Genomic DNA, 16,244 nt, shown 5'->3' with positions numbered 1-16,244 from the left:
TTTGAAAATATTGCCAAACGGTTTGCCAATAGTTATTTCAATTTTGTGAGCAATGTATGAGGGTTCCACCTGCCACATCCTCAATAAAGCTGGCATTTGTTAGACCTTCTAGCCACTCCTGGGGAGGGGGAGGTGATGGGGGCAGGGATGCGCTATTCTTGACATGAAACAGCAAGACAGTGTACCAGAGCTTCCAGAAGGCATGAGCCTGCCTTCTATGCTGCAGTGATATTCCTGTCGGCTCAGAAGGAGAATGGAGACTCCAAGGCAGGCAGGCAGAGACAAGAGAGCTGTAAATAAAGTGCTAGTTTAGTAGTGAGATTCCTGGACAATTTTGTCATGAGCTATTAACAAAGAGACTAGTGACATTACTTACACAACACGCAGGGGTGATGTTTGAACTATGTGGCAGCTAATATGGCAGGGGCACTGCCCAGTGAGCTTGGATGCCGGCCAAACAGCATACATGTGAGCCCTGGCTGGAAGTTCAGCCCTGTTCATAGGTTCTGACCCTAACAGTTCAGCAGCGGAGCCAAGAAACCTGAGCAGTGCCCGGACGCATCCTGTTCGCTCCACGGCTAGGAGGCAGCCCATCGGGGTGCCGCCCATCAGGGCTAGTTACTCGTGTTGGTTTGGGCAAACAATGGATTAACGGAGAATATTACAGTCGGCATGAAAATACTAAAAGGTGGGGGTAAACTCGTTTGCAAGAGATGGAAACTGGAGTCTGGGATAAAGCAGAACAACACGGAGAGGCAGACTTCATCCGGTCTGTAAAGACGCGCGGCCGGTCTCGCGTCCAGCGACCGCGCATAGCGCGGGGACTCGGGGCCACGGCAGGCCGGCACCGTCGGGACCGCAGCGTCCAGGCCTGGGCCGGCTAGGCGGCCACCACGTGAGATGCAGTGCGCTCCGCTCCGTCGGAACTTGAGAGAGGCAACCGGCGGCCTGAGGGCGCCACGAGTTACGCCCGGCCGGCGGCCACTGCCTTCTCACCATCCAGCGCCGGAGACCCGGGCAGAGATCCTGAACCCCGCTCCAGCCCGGGAATCCAGCTACGCTCCGCCTCGGTCCGACCTGCCGACCCTACATCCTCGAGCCCGTGCCAACAGGGACCAATCAGCCGTCAGATGGGGGCACATACCTAGAAGACGGCGTGTGATTGGCTGAGCTCGGGCCAGTCAGCGGCGCCGTCGGGCCGGAAGAGCGGGACCTGGAGAGGCCGGCGGGCGGAAGGGGCGGGACCTGGGGGGTGGGCGGGCCCGTGCGCGGCGTGCGTGTGCTCGTTGGCTGCAGGGAGGAGCCGCACGCGTGGGAGCCGGCCGTGCTGTCGTCAGCGGCCTCACGATGGTCACCGCTCCCTCCCACCCCGTCACCCTGTCACAGCCGCGGCGGGCACTTCCGGGCGCCCCGGGTGTCCGTTGGGTCTGTCAGCACGCACTCCCCGGAGCGCGTCGCGGCAGGCAGGTGCGTGCCTGAGCCCCTCACGCCGGGCCGCGGACACCGCACCCGGGGCAGCCCCAGCCCCGCCGCCAGGCGCCCGGGCCCCACGTCACCCCGGCCCAGCGGCAGCTTGTGTCCCGTAGGCAGGGCAGAGGGCACGTCTGCGCTGACGGGAGCTCCGGGGGGCGGGTTACTGTTCCACCGGCTGAGAACGGAGGGCAGCTCTTCAGACACGGGTGTATCCAGATGCTCAGGGACTGTGGTCGGGGACTGCTTTGTCCATCTGTCAGCTGCGCTTGCTTGCGGGCCGGCTTCCCTCCTGGAGCCAAGACCTGAGGCTTCCAACCTCCACACAAAAGGACATTCTTTTTCCCCTAAATTTTGGCCCCCAGTCCCCAAATGAGTTTCTCTGGGCTGACTTGGGTAATGCCCCCCTTCTGAGCCAACGTCCTCAGAGAGCTGGGCCTCAGCCTCTGGGCTGGGGGGCTGAGCGGTGGGGGCGGAGACAGGGGTGGCCCCTTAAGGAACTAGCGATGCAGTCATTACCAGCAGGGGGAGGATGCGCGCAGGGGCCGCATCCAGTGTTTTCTGGCGGCAGCCGGGTGTGCTGAGAGAGCTCAATGACCCGAAGCTGTTGCTGTAATAAGATAGCAGTAGTGGTGATGGTCACGGTAAAAATGAAACCCCAAAACACCGTGTCACTCCTACGGTTTCCATGCTACAGAACCGCCCCCCGCCCCATCACTGTCAGGGAAAAGTTGCTTTGCTGTGTGTTCCATTCATGCCCACTGGAGACCCCATATGGCATTCTAGCAGTTTGTTGCAGGGGTAGGGGGGACAATGGGGAAGGGTAACACGGTCTGTGTAGCCCCAAATGCTTTTGTCATCCCAGAGACAGAGCATTCAGGTTATGCTGGAAGGACTTTCATTTAATGGACAGGTTTGACTGTCTTTTCCCCAAGTAGAAGCTTGGGGATGTCCTAGGTGTGGTGGTTGGCAGCTCCAGGGCTTGGGAAGTTCTCAGCAGGTTGGAGCTTTCTTTCTCTCCTGAAGGGCTTAGCACAGGTTTAGCTGGAGCGTGCGTGAAGCAACTAGGTTTGGGGACACGGGATTTTACACGAGCCCGGCGTTCAGGGACCCCCTAGATGTCAGCATGTGAGCGTGCATACACCTGATTCTGTTGTCAGCCCCTACACCCTCTTAGTCTCAGAAGGATGACCCCTCCCTCCCTGGGGTTTAGTGACACGAGTCAGTGTCAAGAAATCTGGCCCAGGCCGTCGCCCAACAGCCCTGTCTCCCCATGTACCCAAAGCCCAGAACTTTCTAAGCCTTCCTGTTCTTGTTTTCTAGGAAGAGCGCATTTCAAATCTTTGGGAAAGAAGTGTGCCTCATAGATTATTCGGTAAGGAAAGCAAACACTCAGGGTCTGTGCCCCAACTCCGACATGCCCGTGGGTTGGGGAGAGTGGAGAATGTGGGTGCACCCAAAAGCCACACCTCACGAGGCTGTGTCAGACATGGGGCCCATCACCCGGCCCCTAGTATCTCTATGTAGGGTCACCCACTGCCTCCCCCACCCCTGACATAACCACAAAAAGAGCAGCCCCCATTGTAGCTGATTGTACTTCCCCAGCCACGCACACGGCAACGTGACCGTAAATGGCCGGGGATCCTCACGACCTGGTCTGCAAGCTCCGCTGGTCTCTGTCTAGATGACTCTGGAGGGTGAGCCGTGGTAGCCTGCCTCTTTTTGAGCTGCGGAAGGAGCTGAGGCCCCTGTTCCCTGCCCTTGGACACCCTGCCTCAACCCTGGCTCTCTCTGAGCGTTGATGGACTATTCCAGAGAGTTCCTCGGCTCACATCGCTGAATGTAACGGCATGTTTAATTCTGTCTTTTCTGGCTCATGCTCAGATGTGTCCCGTCCCCAGCGCTGCTCGAGAGCCCATCTGCTGTGAGTGCCAGGCCAGGTTCGGGGGCTGCCTGCCCGTGCCCAGGGTCAAGGCTGCCCTGCCTTACTGGGTCCCTTTGTCCCTGAGACCCCGAAAGCAGGTAGGTGACTTGAGCCAGGTCTCTTCACCTGAGTCCAGGGTGAACTTAAGGGGACCAGTCACATCTCAGCATCATAGATATTACATGAGTGATGTTTTACAATTTCTGGGAGACAGTTGGTGTTTTTCTTTAAATCGGGATTTTTATTTTAAACCAGATTTATGGAGTTAAGACTGACATACGATAACCACACATGTGTGAAGTGGGCAGTTTGCTAAATCTCTACATAGATACACACTGTGGAACCACCCCCGTCGTTGAGTTAATGTACACACACACACAACCCTGAAGGGTTTCCTTGTGCCCTTTGCAACTGCACCCAGCCTTCCCTGCCCCACCATCCCTGGCAACTGCTGGTCTGTTTCTGTTGCTGGCGGCCAGTCTGCGTTTCCTTGGATTTTATATAAATGGCGTCGTGTGGGGGGTACTCTGGCTTCCTTCCCTTAGTGTAATTATTTTTGAGTTTCATCCACGTGGTCGCCGAGGAGTACTGGAGAGTGCTCTGTCATCTGAATCAGCCACAGTGTAGCCTCTCGCCCCCTGAAGGACATTGGCATCATTTCCAGCAGTTTTGTCTGTGAGCAGTAAGGCTGCTGTGAACGTTTGTGTACAAGTCTTTGTGTGCACGTGCCTTCATTTCTCTTGGGCGAGTTGTTGGATCATGCCGTAGGGGTATGTGTAACTTTTTAAGAAACTGGCAACTGTTTTCCGAAAACGGTTGTGTCATTTGACATTCCCACCAGCATTGTATAAAGTTCCAGTCCCTCTGCGTTTTCACTGGCATGTGGTTTGGTCAGTCTTTTAAATTTTAGCCATCTTAATAGGTGGCTAAATTCCACTACTTAATTCCATAGTAACTAGTGATGCCAAGGGTCTCCTCCGTATGCTTTCATCATCTGCACATCTTACTTTAAAAAAAAAAAAACTTTTTTTTTTTTTTTAATGTTTATTCATTTTTGAGAGACAGAGAGAGACAGAGCATAAGCAGGGGTGGGGCAGAGAGAGAGGGAGACATAGAATCCAAAGCAGGCTCCAGGCTCTGAGCTCCGAGCTGTCAGCACAGAGTCCGACATGGGGCTCGAATCCACGACCTGTGAGATCATGGCCTGAGCCGAAGTCGGACGCTTAACTGATAGAGCCACCCAGGCGGCCCTGGCATCTGTGCATCTTACTTGATATGTAGATGTCTCTCTAGATATTTCGCCCGTTTAGAAAAATTGGGTTGTTTGCTTTTTTTTTTTTACTATTGAGTTGTGAGAATTCTTTATGTATTCTGGATATATACTTTCTTTATGAAATAGTTAATTTGCAAATATTTTCTCCGTGTTCTGGACTTGTCCTTTTATTCTCTTCTCAGTATCTTTCACAGAGCATAAATTTTAAATTTTGACGAAGTGCAGTTTTTCAGTTTGATCTTTTCTGGATCTTGTTTAGGTGCACCCTCCCCCCTCTACCCCTCCCCCCTCTACCCCAGCGCCCTCTCCCCCTCCATCCCTGCCAGCACAGCAGTGGCACATGCATTCTAAGCATTTCTAAGAAATCTTTGCCTAAGCCAAGATTGGAAAGGTTTCTCCTGTGTTTTTTTTTCTAGAAGTTTTATAGTTTATAGTTTGTGTTTAGGTTTGTGATCCATTTTAAGTTGATTTTTTTTTCCTATGGCTTGAAGGTCATTTTTTACTTATTTGTTACAAAACTTTTTAAAAATGTTTACTTTTGAGAGAGAGAGAAAGAAAGAGAGAGAATGAGCAGGGGAGGAGCAGAGAGAGAGGGATACACAGAGTCCAAAGCACGCTCCAGGCTCTAAGCCGTCGGCACAGAGCCCGACGTGGGGCTCGAACTCACAGACCATGAGATCATGACCTGAGCTGAAGTTGGATGCTTAACTGGCTGAGCCACCCAGGCACCCCGCCTCATTGCTACTTTTCAAGGATACTACTGACTTTTGTGTTTTGATCTTGTATCCCACAATATTGCATTACCTCCTTTATTCTAGTGGATTTTTTTGTAGATTCAGATTTTCTATGTAGAAGATCGTGCCATCTGCAGAGAGAGAGGATTTCCTTCCTTCCTGTCCAGTTTGGATGTCTTTTATTTCTTTTTCTTGCCTTATCCCCTGACTAGAACTTCTAGTACATCGATGAACGCAGTGGGGACACAAGACACCCTTGTTTTCTTCCTCATCTTAGGGGAACAGCATTCGGGTTTTCACCATTAAGTGTGATGTTAGCTGTTGGTTTAGATGCCCTGTGTCAGGCTGAGGAAGTTCCTGTCTATTCCTAATTTGCTCAGAGTTTGTATCCAGAATGAATGTTGGGTATTATCTATGTCTATCGAAATGATAATTTTTTGGGGGGGGTTGTTAATATTGTTACATTGATGGAGTTTCAAAAGTTAAGCTGTTTCCTAGGAGAAACCCCATGTAATCATGATGTATTGTTCTCCTGATGTATTTGGTTAGAATTTGATTAGAATATTGATCTGCCTTTTCCTTGTTTGCCTTTGTACTAGGGTAATGCTGGCCATGTAGAATAAGTTGAGACGTAGTCTCTCATTTCAAATTTCTGGAAGACTCTGTGTGGAATTGGTATTATTTCTTCCTTTAGGGTTTGGTGGGATTTACCAGTGAAGCCATATGGGGCTAGAAGTTTCTTTGTGGGAGGGTTTTTAACTGCAAACAATTTCTTTCATGGATATAGAGTTATTTATGTTATCTGTCTCTTGCTTAGTGAGCCTCAAGGATTCTGTCCATTATATCCTTGTCAAATTTATTGGCATAATGTTATTCATAATATTTTCTAATTACCCTTGTAATATCAGTAGAATCTGTAGTGAGGCCATCTCTCATTTCTTGTTTTTTAGTAGATTCTTAAACAGGTCAGTGGCCTCAAGGTCACTGAGTCACATTGTTCTAGGCAGTGATGATGGCCTCAGTCCCTCCTGTTGGCCATTGTATCATTTGAAAGTTGGGCAGGGTAGGTATGATTGTACTCCTTTAAAGGATGGGAAAACTGAGGTCCAGAGAGGGACAGGGGCTTTTCTAAGGTCACAGGGTCAGTCCACAGCCGATGAGGGATTAGGGTCCATGACTCTCTCCACTGAGTTATGCTGCTGGGCGTCGGGGAGGAGGTGGCCCTAGGCAGGGTGGAAGGAGTGCAGAGGCCAAGGTGCCCAGCCTGTCTCCTGTCTTCCAGCTCGTCTCCCTGCCTCCATCCGTTCTAGCTCTGGCTGTCCATTTTCTGATCTGAAGCCCCATGAGCTTTTATAATTTATTTTCCTAAGTTTTTAAATTTATTTTGAGAGAGAAAGAAAATGGAGGGGTGGAGAGAGAGAGAGAGAGAGAGAGAGAGAGAGAAAATCCTAAGCATGCTCTGTGCAGAGCCAGACACAAGAGTTGATCCCACAAACTGTGAGATCATGACCCCATCGAAATCAAGAGTTAGATGCTCAACCGACTGAGGCACCCTGGCACCCCCACCACGTAAGAGCTTTTAAAACTGTACATCTGGTCCCGTCGCTCCCCCATAGCCCCTCATTTCTGAGTATGGACCAAAGTCCCTGATGGAGTTCCTGGGGTCCTTCCTGACCTTGCTGCCCACCCCCCACCCCCCTAGGCTCCAGCCTCCTTTCCATTCACCCAGCAGGCTCCTGTTCCGGCAGGGGGCGCTGTTAGGTGCAAGTAACAGAGAGCTGACCCACAGTGGGTTCAACCAGGGTCTTTGGTAGAGAGAGGATTCTTCTAGGATTGGTTTTATGGCTGGATAATGTGTTTAAAGATCCAGATTCTTTTTACCCTTTACTCCTAGTGTTGGTACTTCCAGCTTGCGTGTTTTGAGATGGTGGCCATGGGTCTCCTCCTTACACCATGATACACGTGGCACAAAGGAAGCCTTTATGATGTCCTCCTTTTCTCGGGGGGGGGGGGCGGGGAGGGTGCATGGAAGGCTTACTGTCTCGTTCCCTTTTCTTATCCAGGGTAAAAAATTCCCAGAAGCCCCAGCCAACTTGTCTTTGATCTCTTTGTTCTCACCCCCAGACACATTGCTGGCAAAGCCCTGCCTGGCTGAGGCTGGTCCCTTGGGACTGGGCACTTGGTCCCTTGAGCAAAGTTGGGTTCTTTTAACAAGGGGTGGGTGGTGCGGAATGACTGCGGCAGGGGCCACCCACAGGGTCTGCCCAGGGAGTTTGTGCTGTCCACATCTGGAGGGCTCTCAGGTGCATGCTGGGGGGTGGGTGGGCACAAGTGTCCCGAGTGTGCTCGTCCCGCTGGGCAGCACCCTGGTGGCAAGCGGGAGGGGTTCTCCAGAACCTGTTCCATCTCCTCCTTTGGATGAGCCTGCGACCCCTCAGCCCTCCCTGTGGGGTCCTCTGTGCTTCGCCTCACGTCGCACACGTGCTCTGTGGGGCCCTCCGTGGCCTCAGGAAGTTGGCAGGGTCCACTCAGAGGTAGGTTTTAGTGTCTTTAATGTCTTTTATAATGTGCGACATGAGCACATGGTGGGGACCTCCAGAGGTACAAAGGGGTACAGTGAAGATCGTGCCCCGCTGCCCGTGCCTCCTCCGAGGCTTCCCCACGTGGCCTGCAGATGAGCTGTGAGTGTGTTCCTTCACAAGCGACATGTCACCGATGCCCAAATGCCTGGTTTGAAACAGCAGTCATTGTCATTGCACAGGTGTCCGAGGGGCTCTGCTGGGCACCACGGCCCCACCTGTCCCTGATCTTGGGGCTGGCGTGCGGGCCCTGGCTGCTGTCACTTCTTGTTCTCTGGGCCTGACCGAGGTCCAGGGGTGGGCTCCACGCTGTCCCTCTGCTGCAAGGAACTGGGGTCGCAGGGCAAAGGGCAGGGCTGTGGGAGGGTGCAGAACGCAGTGAGGGCATGGCCCCCCACAACTCAGGCACACGTAGGTTCTCCGTGAAAACCACGCACGACAGCTGCTGTGCCTGCACGCTGCATTTCTCACTCACCGTCCCCTCTCTGCACTCGTTCACGTCAGGACGGGAAGGTCCGCCTCGCTCTTTCCAAAGGCTGCCCCATTCCCTGCTGTCCCCGTGTCCCACCTGTATCGTCCCTTACAGATGGCATTCGTGCTGTTGGGCCCCAACAGCCAGTGCTGATGCCGGCTGCCTTTAAGAGCGTCGTTTTGCAGACGCACGTGTGTCCGAGAGTGGAATTGCTGAATCAGACACTGTCCCGTTTTGGACTCTGACCTATGTTTTAAGAAATCTGGCAGAGCCCCCTTTATAGCCAAGACCGCTGACACTCCGAGGGGCTAAATGTTGTGCCCAGGGGCCACTCCTGGTGGCCTCCGAGCTCAGGGCAGAGCCATGCCTCCTGACTGCAGCCCACATGTCCCGCCGTGGCACCCTGCGTCGTGGCACTGCAGAGATGCAGGCGGTCCCCTGGGACTCTGCTCCCTCGGCTGGGTGGTTGGGGTGTGCTCGTGTGGGGGTGCAGAAGAAGAACTTCCCGGGGCCCTGTTCCAGCGTGAAGGTTTCTGGGGCACTATCCCTTTGGACCTTGTCTTCCCTTCCTCTCTGTTAGATCCCAAAGATGGTCCAGTTTTATACCCCCAAAACCACCAAGGCATGCCCCTGCCCATGCCACCGTTTTGGGGGCCACCTCCCGATGCCTAGGGATCAGGCTGTGATGCCCTACTGGGTGCCCCAGGTCCTGAGGCCTCACACGAAGGTAAGAGGGAGGCTCATGGCAGCGAGGCCCGAGAGGGACCCGGAGATGGGGTGGAGGGTACCGGGTTCTCTCCCCACAGTGGCCTCCATTCATCCAGGGTCTACTGGAAGGCACAGCAAAGGCAGCAGAGTGCAGGCGGGGGGCGGGGGGGCAGGCTCCGTGTCCTGGGGGGGGTGCCCGGAGGGCGGGTCACGCTGCCCTCTGAAGGGGACAGCATTGCTGCTGCCATCTTTACTGCCGCCTCTCCTGCCCTCCTCCTCTCGCCCCTCCTCCCCCTCCCTCACCTGGCCTCACCTCCTGCTCCAGCTCTGTGGGCATCCCAGCAGGCGGATGGAGGAGCCGGGAAGGACCATTGTTCTGAGATTCTGTCCTCACTCTTCAGCTCTATCTGGCCCTCTCCGGGGCTCTGGGTTCCAGGCCAGCCCCCGCTGGGGTGGTTGGCCAGGCCCAGTCCTCCTCAGCCCCACGGCATTTCAGGTGCCCTGGGTGGTCAGTAGAAGCTTCCTTTCTGCCTCCACCCACTTTCCAGTTGCTGGTTTGCTGTCATCAAATAGCAAACTGTCCCTAGAATTCAGACTCAAAGGCCTTTTAAAAGGAGACCTGAGCTTGGTCCTGAAGCTGTGTCCTGAGCTGGCTTGCGTCCTGAGCTGCTCACAGCCCTTTCCTGGTTTCTAGGCCACATCACTGGGCCCACCCTTCCGGTAGATCACCAGGCCAGGGCTGATACGTTTGCCCACATTCTTTTCTTTTAGGTGGTGAAAAGGCAGCAGAGTTTTAAAGGCGTGCAAGGTAACAGCGCGTACGTGGGTCTCATCCCCTCCCGCTCCCCAAGGGAGGCGGGGTCTTATGGTGGGGATGGGGAGACTTCTCTCCTCCCCACGTCTGTAAAACAGACATGGCTGTGTGGCATACACTCCGCCTTTTCGCCCCCTTCTCTTGCCAGACATCGCTAGTCACCCCCCATTTCCCACCGAACCCAGAGAGCCTTAGACTCTATCAGTCCATCTGCAGCGGCTCTCAAGATGCAGCCAGTTTGCAGCCTGGAGTTAGATGGTATCTAAAGCGTATTTTCTTTTAAGCTCTAACCTGCTATGGTTCATGACATAGTGTGTGGGGGGGGGCGGGTGGGTATACTCACACATACGTACGTGTACGCGCGGCTACTATCCGTATTTATTAACGACGTGGCGCCTGTACCTCCATTTCCATGTGCAGGACACACCATATGCTCATGACGTGACATTTAGACACGTATTCCTCTTGCGGTGTGTTTGTACATTTGCATATTTGAGACCTAGGGCGTGTATCGTCACACATTTGTGGAGGCTGTAGTACGTGCCACGTACTCCTCTGTTCATGATGCAGTAGATACTCGCAACGGGGCGTGTGCATGTATTTGTGTGTTTGTGACCCGCTGTGTCATTCATTCCCTTCAGCACACGAGGAGACGGCATCTCCATCCCCACCGGTACATTCTTTGTCCCTCAAACAAGTGGGCTGGATTGTTCTGGAAGGCGTTTTCCGGCGCTGACGGCTAACATGTATGCCTCCTCCGTGTTGCCCGTGAGCGAAGCAGCAGGCACGTTTTGTGGCCTGTATCAGGTCCTCCCCGTGCCCAGCCGTGCCCCTGCTCTGCGTGGGAGCACCCTGGCCACAATCTGTGCAGGAGGGAATGGATGGATGCCGGGCTGGGGCTGGGTTCTTGGGACGGGCAGGCGATTTGAGCAGCCTGCCGGAGCCCAGGGGCACAGGGCTGGCTGGGAGAGTGCCAGGATGAGTGGCCACCAGCCAGCACACCCACCTCTTAATGCTACAGAAATACATGTCTTCCCTGGTAATAAAAGTAACACGATTAGGAGCGGCACAAATCTACACAGCCTTTGTGTGGGCCTCTATCAAATTATTTTTTATTGAGACATAATTGACACATAACATTATATTCATTTCAGGAGCGCAGCGTAACAATTTGGTATTTAAATATATTGCGAAATAGCCAACTCAAGAAGTCTAGTTAACATCTGTCACCTCACGCAGTTACAGATTTCTTTTCTTGTGATGAGAACTTTTAAGATCTATTTTCTTAGCAACTTACAAATATGCAGTGAAGTATTACCAACTGTACTCATGATGCTGTAGATTGGATCCCCAGGACTTACTTATGTTATTACTAGAAGTTCGTACTTTTTGACTACCCATTCCTCTCATCCGTCAGCTTTGTGATGCACATATTCTCTAGTCCAGCGAGCCCACGTCTGGGTGATGTCTCGTAGACACCCCCACTGCGTGTCTGTCCTCGGCAAGGTATCCAAAGCAGCTGAAGTGTCTCTCAGTAGGAGGATGGACATAAAAGCAGGGGGTATATTTGAAATGTGGCACCTGCCACGGAGAGCCTGTGGCCCTTAGGAATGATGGGAGGGGCCCCAGGCACGTGGCTGTGTGGAGAAACTAAGTTGCTGCAGTCCACGCCGTAGGACCCCAAGCGTGTGCATTTGAAAAGCTAAAGCCCTGTTTGGGTGAGGACGAGGGTTAGGTGGTGTGTGTCTAGGCTGAGTCGCGCGTAACACACGGGGGGTGGGGGTGGGGGTGGGGGGGCAGGAAGACAGGTAAAGAACCAAGAGCAAGCGATACATTGGCTCAAGTTTCAGGGAGAAGAGCCAGACATCACTGTAGGAAAGAAAACCCACAGTAGCAGGACAAGAACAGTTTGAGAAAGTGCTCTTTTAACTGTATAATCACATGTTTATGGGTTTATTCTTATTGGTTGTTTTTGGCTGTGAGTACTTGGCATCTTCAAGAGTAGCTAAAAGCTGTTTATTGTTGAATCATGCATCAATTTGATATGTTTTCAAAAACCAGTATTTTAGTCCAGTCATTGTTGACAGTTCAGGCAGTTTATAGGGATCTTGTGCCAAGCCTTAAACCCATTCAGGCCGGAGGGTGTTCCCGGGACAGGATTGAGAGCCCGGGTCCCACCGGTCCCAGGACAGGATTGAGAACACGGGTCCCACCGGTGCCGGGACAGGCGGGATCTGTTGCCCCTTGAGCTTCATATACAGTGATTTAAAAATATTTCCCTTGGCGTCAAATCCGGATTATTTCCATTTTAAAGAGAAAGTCTGCCTTTCTCCTCTTGTATTTTCCTTGTAAGGAGGGGCTCCTCCGGTGTTCTTCTCCATGCTTTTGCGGTAGGATTTTTTAACAAAACACATTTATTGTATTTTATATTAATCATGCTTTTACATATTGGTATAGTTAGAGTAGTAATGTAGCATATAGTACAGCATAGCATGTGAATAAAGTGTAATTTGTAGCAGCATGTCAGTAGTGTGATAAAACATAAACAAGGTGTGACGTCAGAAGGGTCACAGGATGACCAAAACAGGTCTCAGAAAAGCTCACGTCGGGGCAACAGCAGCCCAGGAGCCCTACCTGGGGTCATGGATTTTCAGACACTCAGACACAGCCCATGTTTCCATTGCTAAGTTGCAGTCATTATCAGCCTCTTGCCAGTCTGGTTTCATCTGGGCTTCACCACTTGTTTTCCTCTGAAAACAAAGATTAACGCGAAGCACATGCCACCTGGATTCTGTCTCCTTTCGTCCATAACCATGACCGTGCCCTCACGTGGCCGTGAGGGGTAAAGACTCCAGAAACGCCGGCAGGAGCCCCACGGTCAGCCCCGGAAGAAGCGAACGGCACGGTCCCCTTCACCTCCATGAGCGTCGGTCGGTGTCCACACTCATGGGGCTGGGACCAGCCTTGCTGGGGCACCTGGAGTCCCCGCCCTCGGTTCCAGAGGGTTCTCCCGCAAGCGGTGTGCAGACGCGGCCTGCCATCTTCACGCTGCCCGGGGCCTGACTCGCTTTCTCGCCTAGAATCCCCGCTGGACTTGCGCTCCCGGTACCACCGCTGGCGGGTCTGCTGTGATGGGAGCCTCTTCCTCAAGTGGCGGCAGCTCCAGGCCCTTCACCACCAGGAGCCACCGGCCCCGGGGAGGGGAGAGAGCCCCCTCGCCCCCATCCTGCCCCTCAGCCTCAGCCTCCTCACCCTGCTGCAGGCTGTCGTGAGGGTCGTGGTGGCCATTCGGTGAGCAGGCACAGGGTGGGGGCACTGGGGGTCCTGGGCCCGTCTCCCTCCCGGGCTGTTGCGGTCGGCGGCCTCGGGATCAGTTGAACCGAGAATGTGGGAGACCTTGGCTGTGGTTCCGTGAGAGGGTGAGGAATGGGGTGGCGGGATTACCACGCTGCTGCTCCTACCGTCCACACCACACACTTGATGGAACGGCAGTCCAGGTGCGTCAGAGCTGACGGCGGGGGGCTGGGCACCTCGGGGCTCTTCCCTGTTCCCAAGTCCCGTGGCAGCCTGCCACTGGTTCTAGCTTGCGCACATCTGTGTCCTGTCAGGGTTGCAAGTGACCTTGGAGCCCACTCGCCCAGCCAGCCCTCTGGGGTAGAAGCACCCCTTCAGGTCTGGGGACCTGCGGCCTCTCCCCCAGCCCAGGCCCATCCATCGAGGCTCCATTTTGGGAAGCCCTCTCCCCAACCTCGAACCCACTAGCCACACGCAGGCCTTGGGTTTGTCACCTAGAACCCCACCCAGTCCCTCCCCCACGAGGCCTCCAGGATGACACCTCCCCGAGCGGACAGGAAGGGGCTGCTTCCTTTAGTCTCTGAAATAGCTCCCCCCCCCCATCCCCGTTTACCTTCCCACGAAGGCTCTTCCATCACACCTGTGTACATCCATGCAGGTGCCCACACACGTGTGACTAGAAGATCTGCAAAGCTGTGGCAGCATGTCAGTGTGTGCAGTTCAAACCTACATATGTTGACTTGTTGGCTCTTTGCTCGTCTGTCTTCTCCATGTAAGAGGAATATTCTAGAAAATGTCCAGTATCTGACACGGTTGTAGGTGTCTAATGTCCAGTTTTCTGGTTGTTCATAGGAGGTTAGCTCTCTGTCTCCCGTCCTGGCCAGAGGTGGAAGGCCCTCCCCCCGCATCCTGTAGGTCGCTCCCCTGGTGTTGGGCCCTGGTATTGCCTCTGCCCCTGTGGTTACAAATGATGCCATGGGGCACATCTTCAAACAAGCGCCTGCCCAGACGTGGGTTGCATCCTCTGTGGGTCAAGTGCTCTCGGGAAGGGGCCTGGGGCAGGGGTCCGTGAGCTTTGTGTGATCGGTGAACACGAGTAGGGCTCCTGACATCGTGCCATGGTTTCTTCTTTGCTTTTCGCAAAGATTTGTTTCTTTTTTAATCTTTGCCAACGTGACATCAAAGTAGGTAGGGCTCCCCCGTGCCCGCTCTGGGAAGAGCAAAGAAGGAAGCTTGGGTGTAGATGACGAGTGAGGTGGATGGGCAGGGCAGGCTCAAGGGGATGCGCTGAAGGTGTTATAGGAGGCGTTTGCCTCTGAACCAGGCTCTTAGGGCAGGGGCACAGGTCCCAGCCAGCTGTTGAGGAGAAGTATCTTGTCTGGCCGGGGTGTCTGTGGGGTGCCCTGGGAGATCCCCACAGACTACATGAGTGGCTTATCTCAGGAGAAGCTGCCGGCTGCCCGTGAGCTAGCCTGGCAGAGGTTTGCTGTGGAGGCCTCAGGAGAGGGGGAGCATGGGGCCTTCCCAGCAGGGACCCTGGAAGGGCCGTGACAGACAGGCAGGTCCCTTCTAGACGGGGCTGCCACAGCCTCCTCGCATTGGCTTCCGTACATAGCTCTGCAAGGCTGGACTTCCCTTTCCCACCCAAGGGAGAGAGTGGGCTCTGGGGGCTGAGTGCCCATCCACCCCAGGGCCCGCGGCTGCAAGGTATCCTGGCATCACCTCACTGCACGCTTTCCTGCCTGGGCTCCTCGGGAACCAAGTGCACCAGTGATCTGAATGGCACCCCTCCCTCTGCTGTGAGGGTGTCCCCGCCTTCCAGCCCACGGAGGCTTCCTTACAGGTCCTGCCCAGGCACTGTGGGCTCAGCGTGGGCCACTGTTCCTAGTAACTGCCTTTCTCTTTGCTTTCCAGCCAGTTGTTTTGGGTTTGAACTTGGAATCTTCAGCTACTGTTGAGAACATCCGCGAACATGTCAATTGTAATCAAGTCAGGAGGAGTCTGTGATGGCCTGCATTGTCTCAGGTCATATAATTGACACCCAGGGTTGAATCCAAGCTGTTTATCATCCGGGAGGCCGTGGATGCTGGTGAGACCCTGAGTGCGGCCAATAAATGTTATTTGTGAGACTCCACAGTGGCCCCTTCTTGAACGAGGGCATCTGGTTCTCCTTTGTGGGGGAGGGGTTGTTCTCCATTTTGGGTCCCTGTGGGAGGGAGGCCGCCTCTACCCTGGCCAGCGGGCCCACCAGATGAGGGCCGGGAAGTGGCTTTAGCACCTCTTTAGGGTGGCTCATGCTTTAAGTAGTGTAAAATTATAGGAGTTGAGTTTTTAAACTGAGATATCACTCACATCCCATAGATTGCACCTTTTAAAGTATGATTCAGTGGATTTTGGTGTATTTATGAGGTGGTGCAGCCCTCACCACTGTCTAGTTCTAGACCTTTGTCGTTGCCCCAGAAAGAACCCCGTACATATGATCCATCACCCCTCCCTCCCTTCCCTCCCAGCGTCTGGCAGCCATTCACCTACTCTGTGACTTTTCCTGTTCTGGATGTTTCACGTGAACAGAGGCCTGTAATGTGCGGGCCTTCTGCGTCAGCATGTTGCACTCAGTGCAGGGTCTCCAGGGCGCACGTGTCTTGTAGCCGGGGATGCCGCGTCCTTCTCTGGCTGAGTGATGTTCTGTTATGTGGATGCAGCGGGGCTGGATGGACCTGGGGTGGTTTTCGCTTGTCGGCTTTACTCTGAATGTTTGTTTCCGTGTGGACACCTTTTCCTTTCTCTCTGGTGGGCACCTGGGGACGCCAGGTGGAACAGCAGCTCTGTTCAGTGCTCTGTGGGGCTGCCGCAGTCCTCCACAGCGGGGCCCTGCACTGTCATGCTTCGTATTTATTCCTGCCGGCCAGGCCGACACGCTCGGATTTCTCCACACCCTTGTGGACACTTGTTACTTACTGTCCATTGTTTGGGTGA

At 53.9% G+C, this 16,244-nt stretch overlaps 1 protein-coding gene across 1 annotated transcript; it reads left to right on the top strand.

Annotated features, from left to right (window-relative positions):
- Nucleotides 1-1,291: 1,291 nt before the first annotated feature.
- Nucleotides 1,292-15,400, top strand: CUNH16orf95 (chromosome unknown C16orf95 homolog). Its single transcript, XM_019412983.2, has 7 exons — nt 1,292-1,467; nt 2,794-2,845; nt 3,355-3,492; nt 9,033-9,179; nt 9,932-9,968; nt 13,055-13,265; nt 15,183-15,400. Exons 3-7 carry the CDS (start codon nt 3,355-3,357, stop codon nt 15,199-15,201), a joined length of 552 nt encoding a protein of 183 aa, XP_019268528.2. The 5' UTR covers nt 1,292-1,467; nt 2,794-2,845; the 3' UTR covers nt 15,202-15,400.
- The last annotated feature ends 844 nt before the right edge of the window (nt 15,401-16,244 follow it).

The sequence above is a fragment of the Panthera pardus genome, unplaced genomic scaffold, assembly GCF_024362965.1.
Source record: "Panthera pardus isolate Hobbes unplaced genomic scaffold, ASM2436296v1 HiC_scaffold_19, whole genome shotgun sequence".
NCBI lineage: Eukaryota > Metazoa > Chordata > Mammalia > Carnivora > Felidae > Panthera > Panthera pardus.
This window is presented reverse-complemented; position numbering and strand designations above follow the sequence as displayed.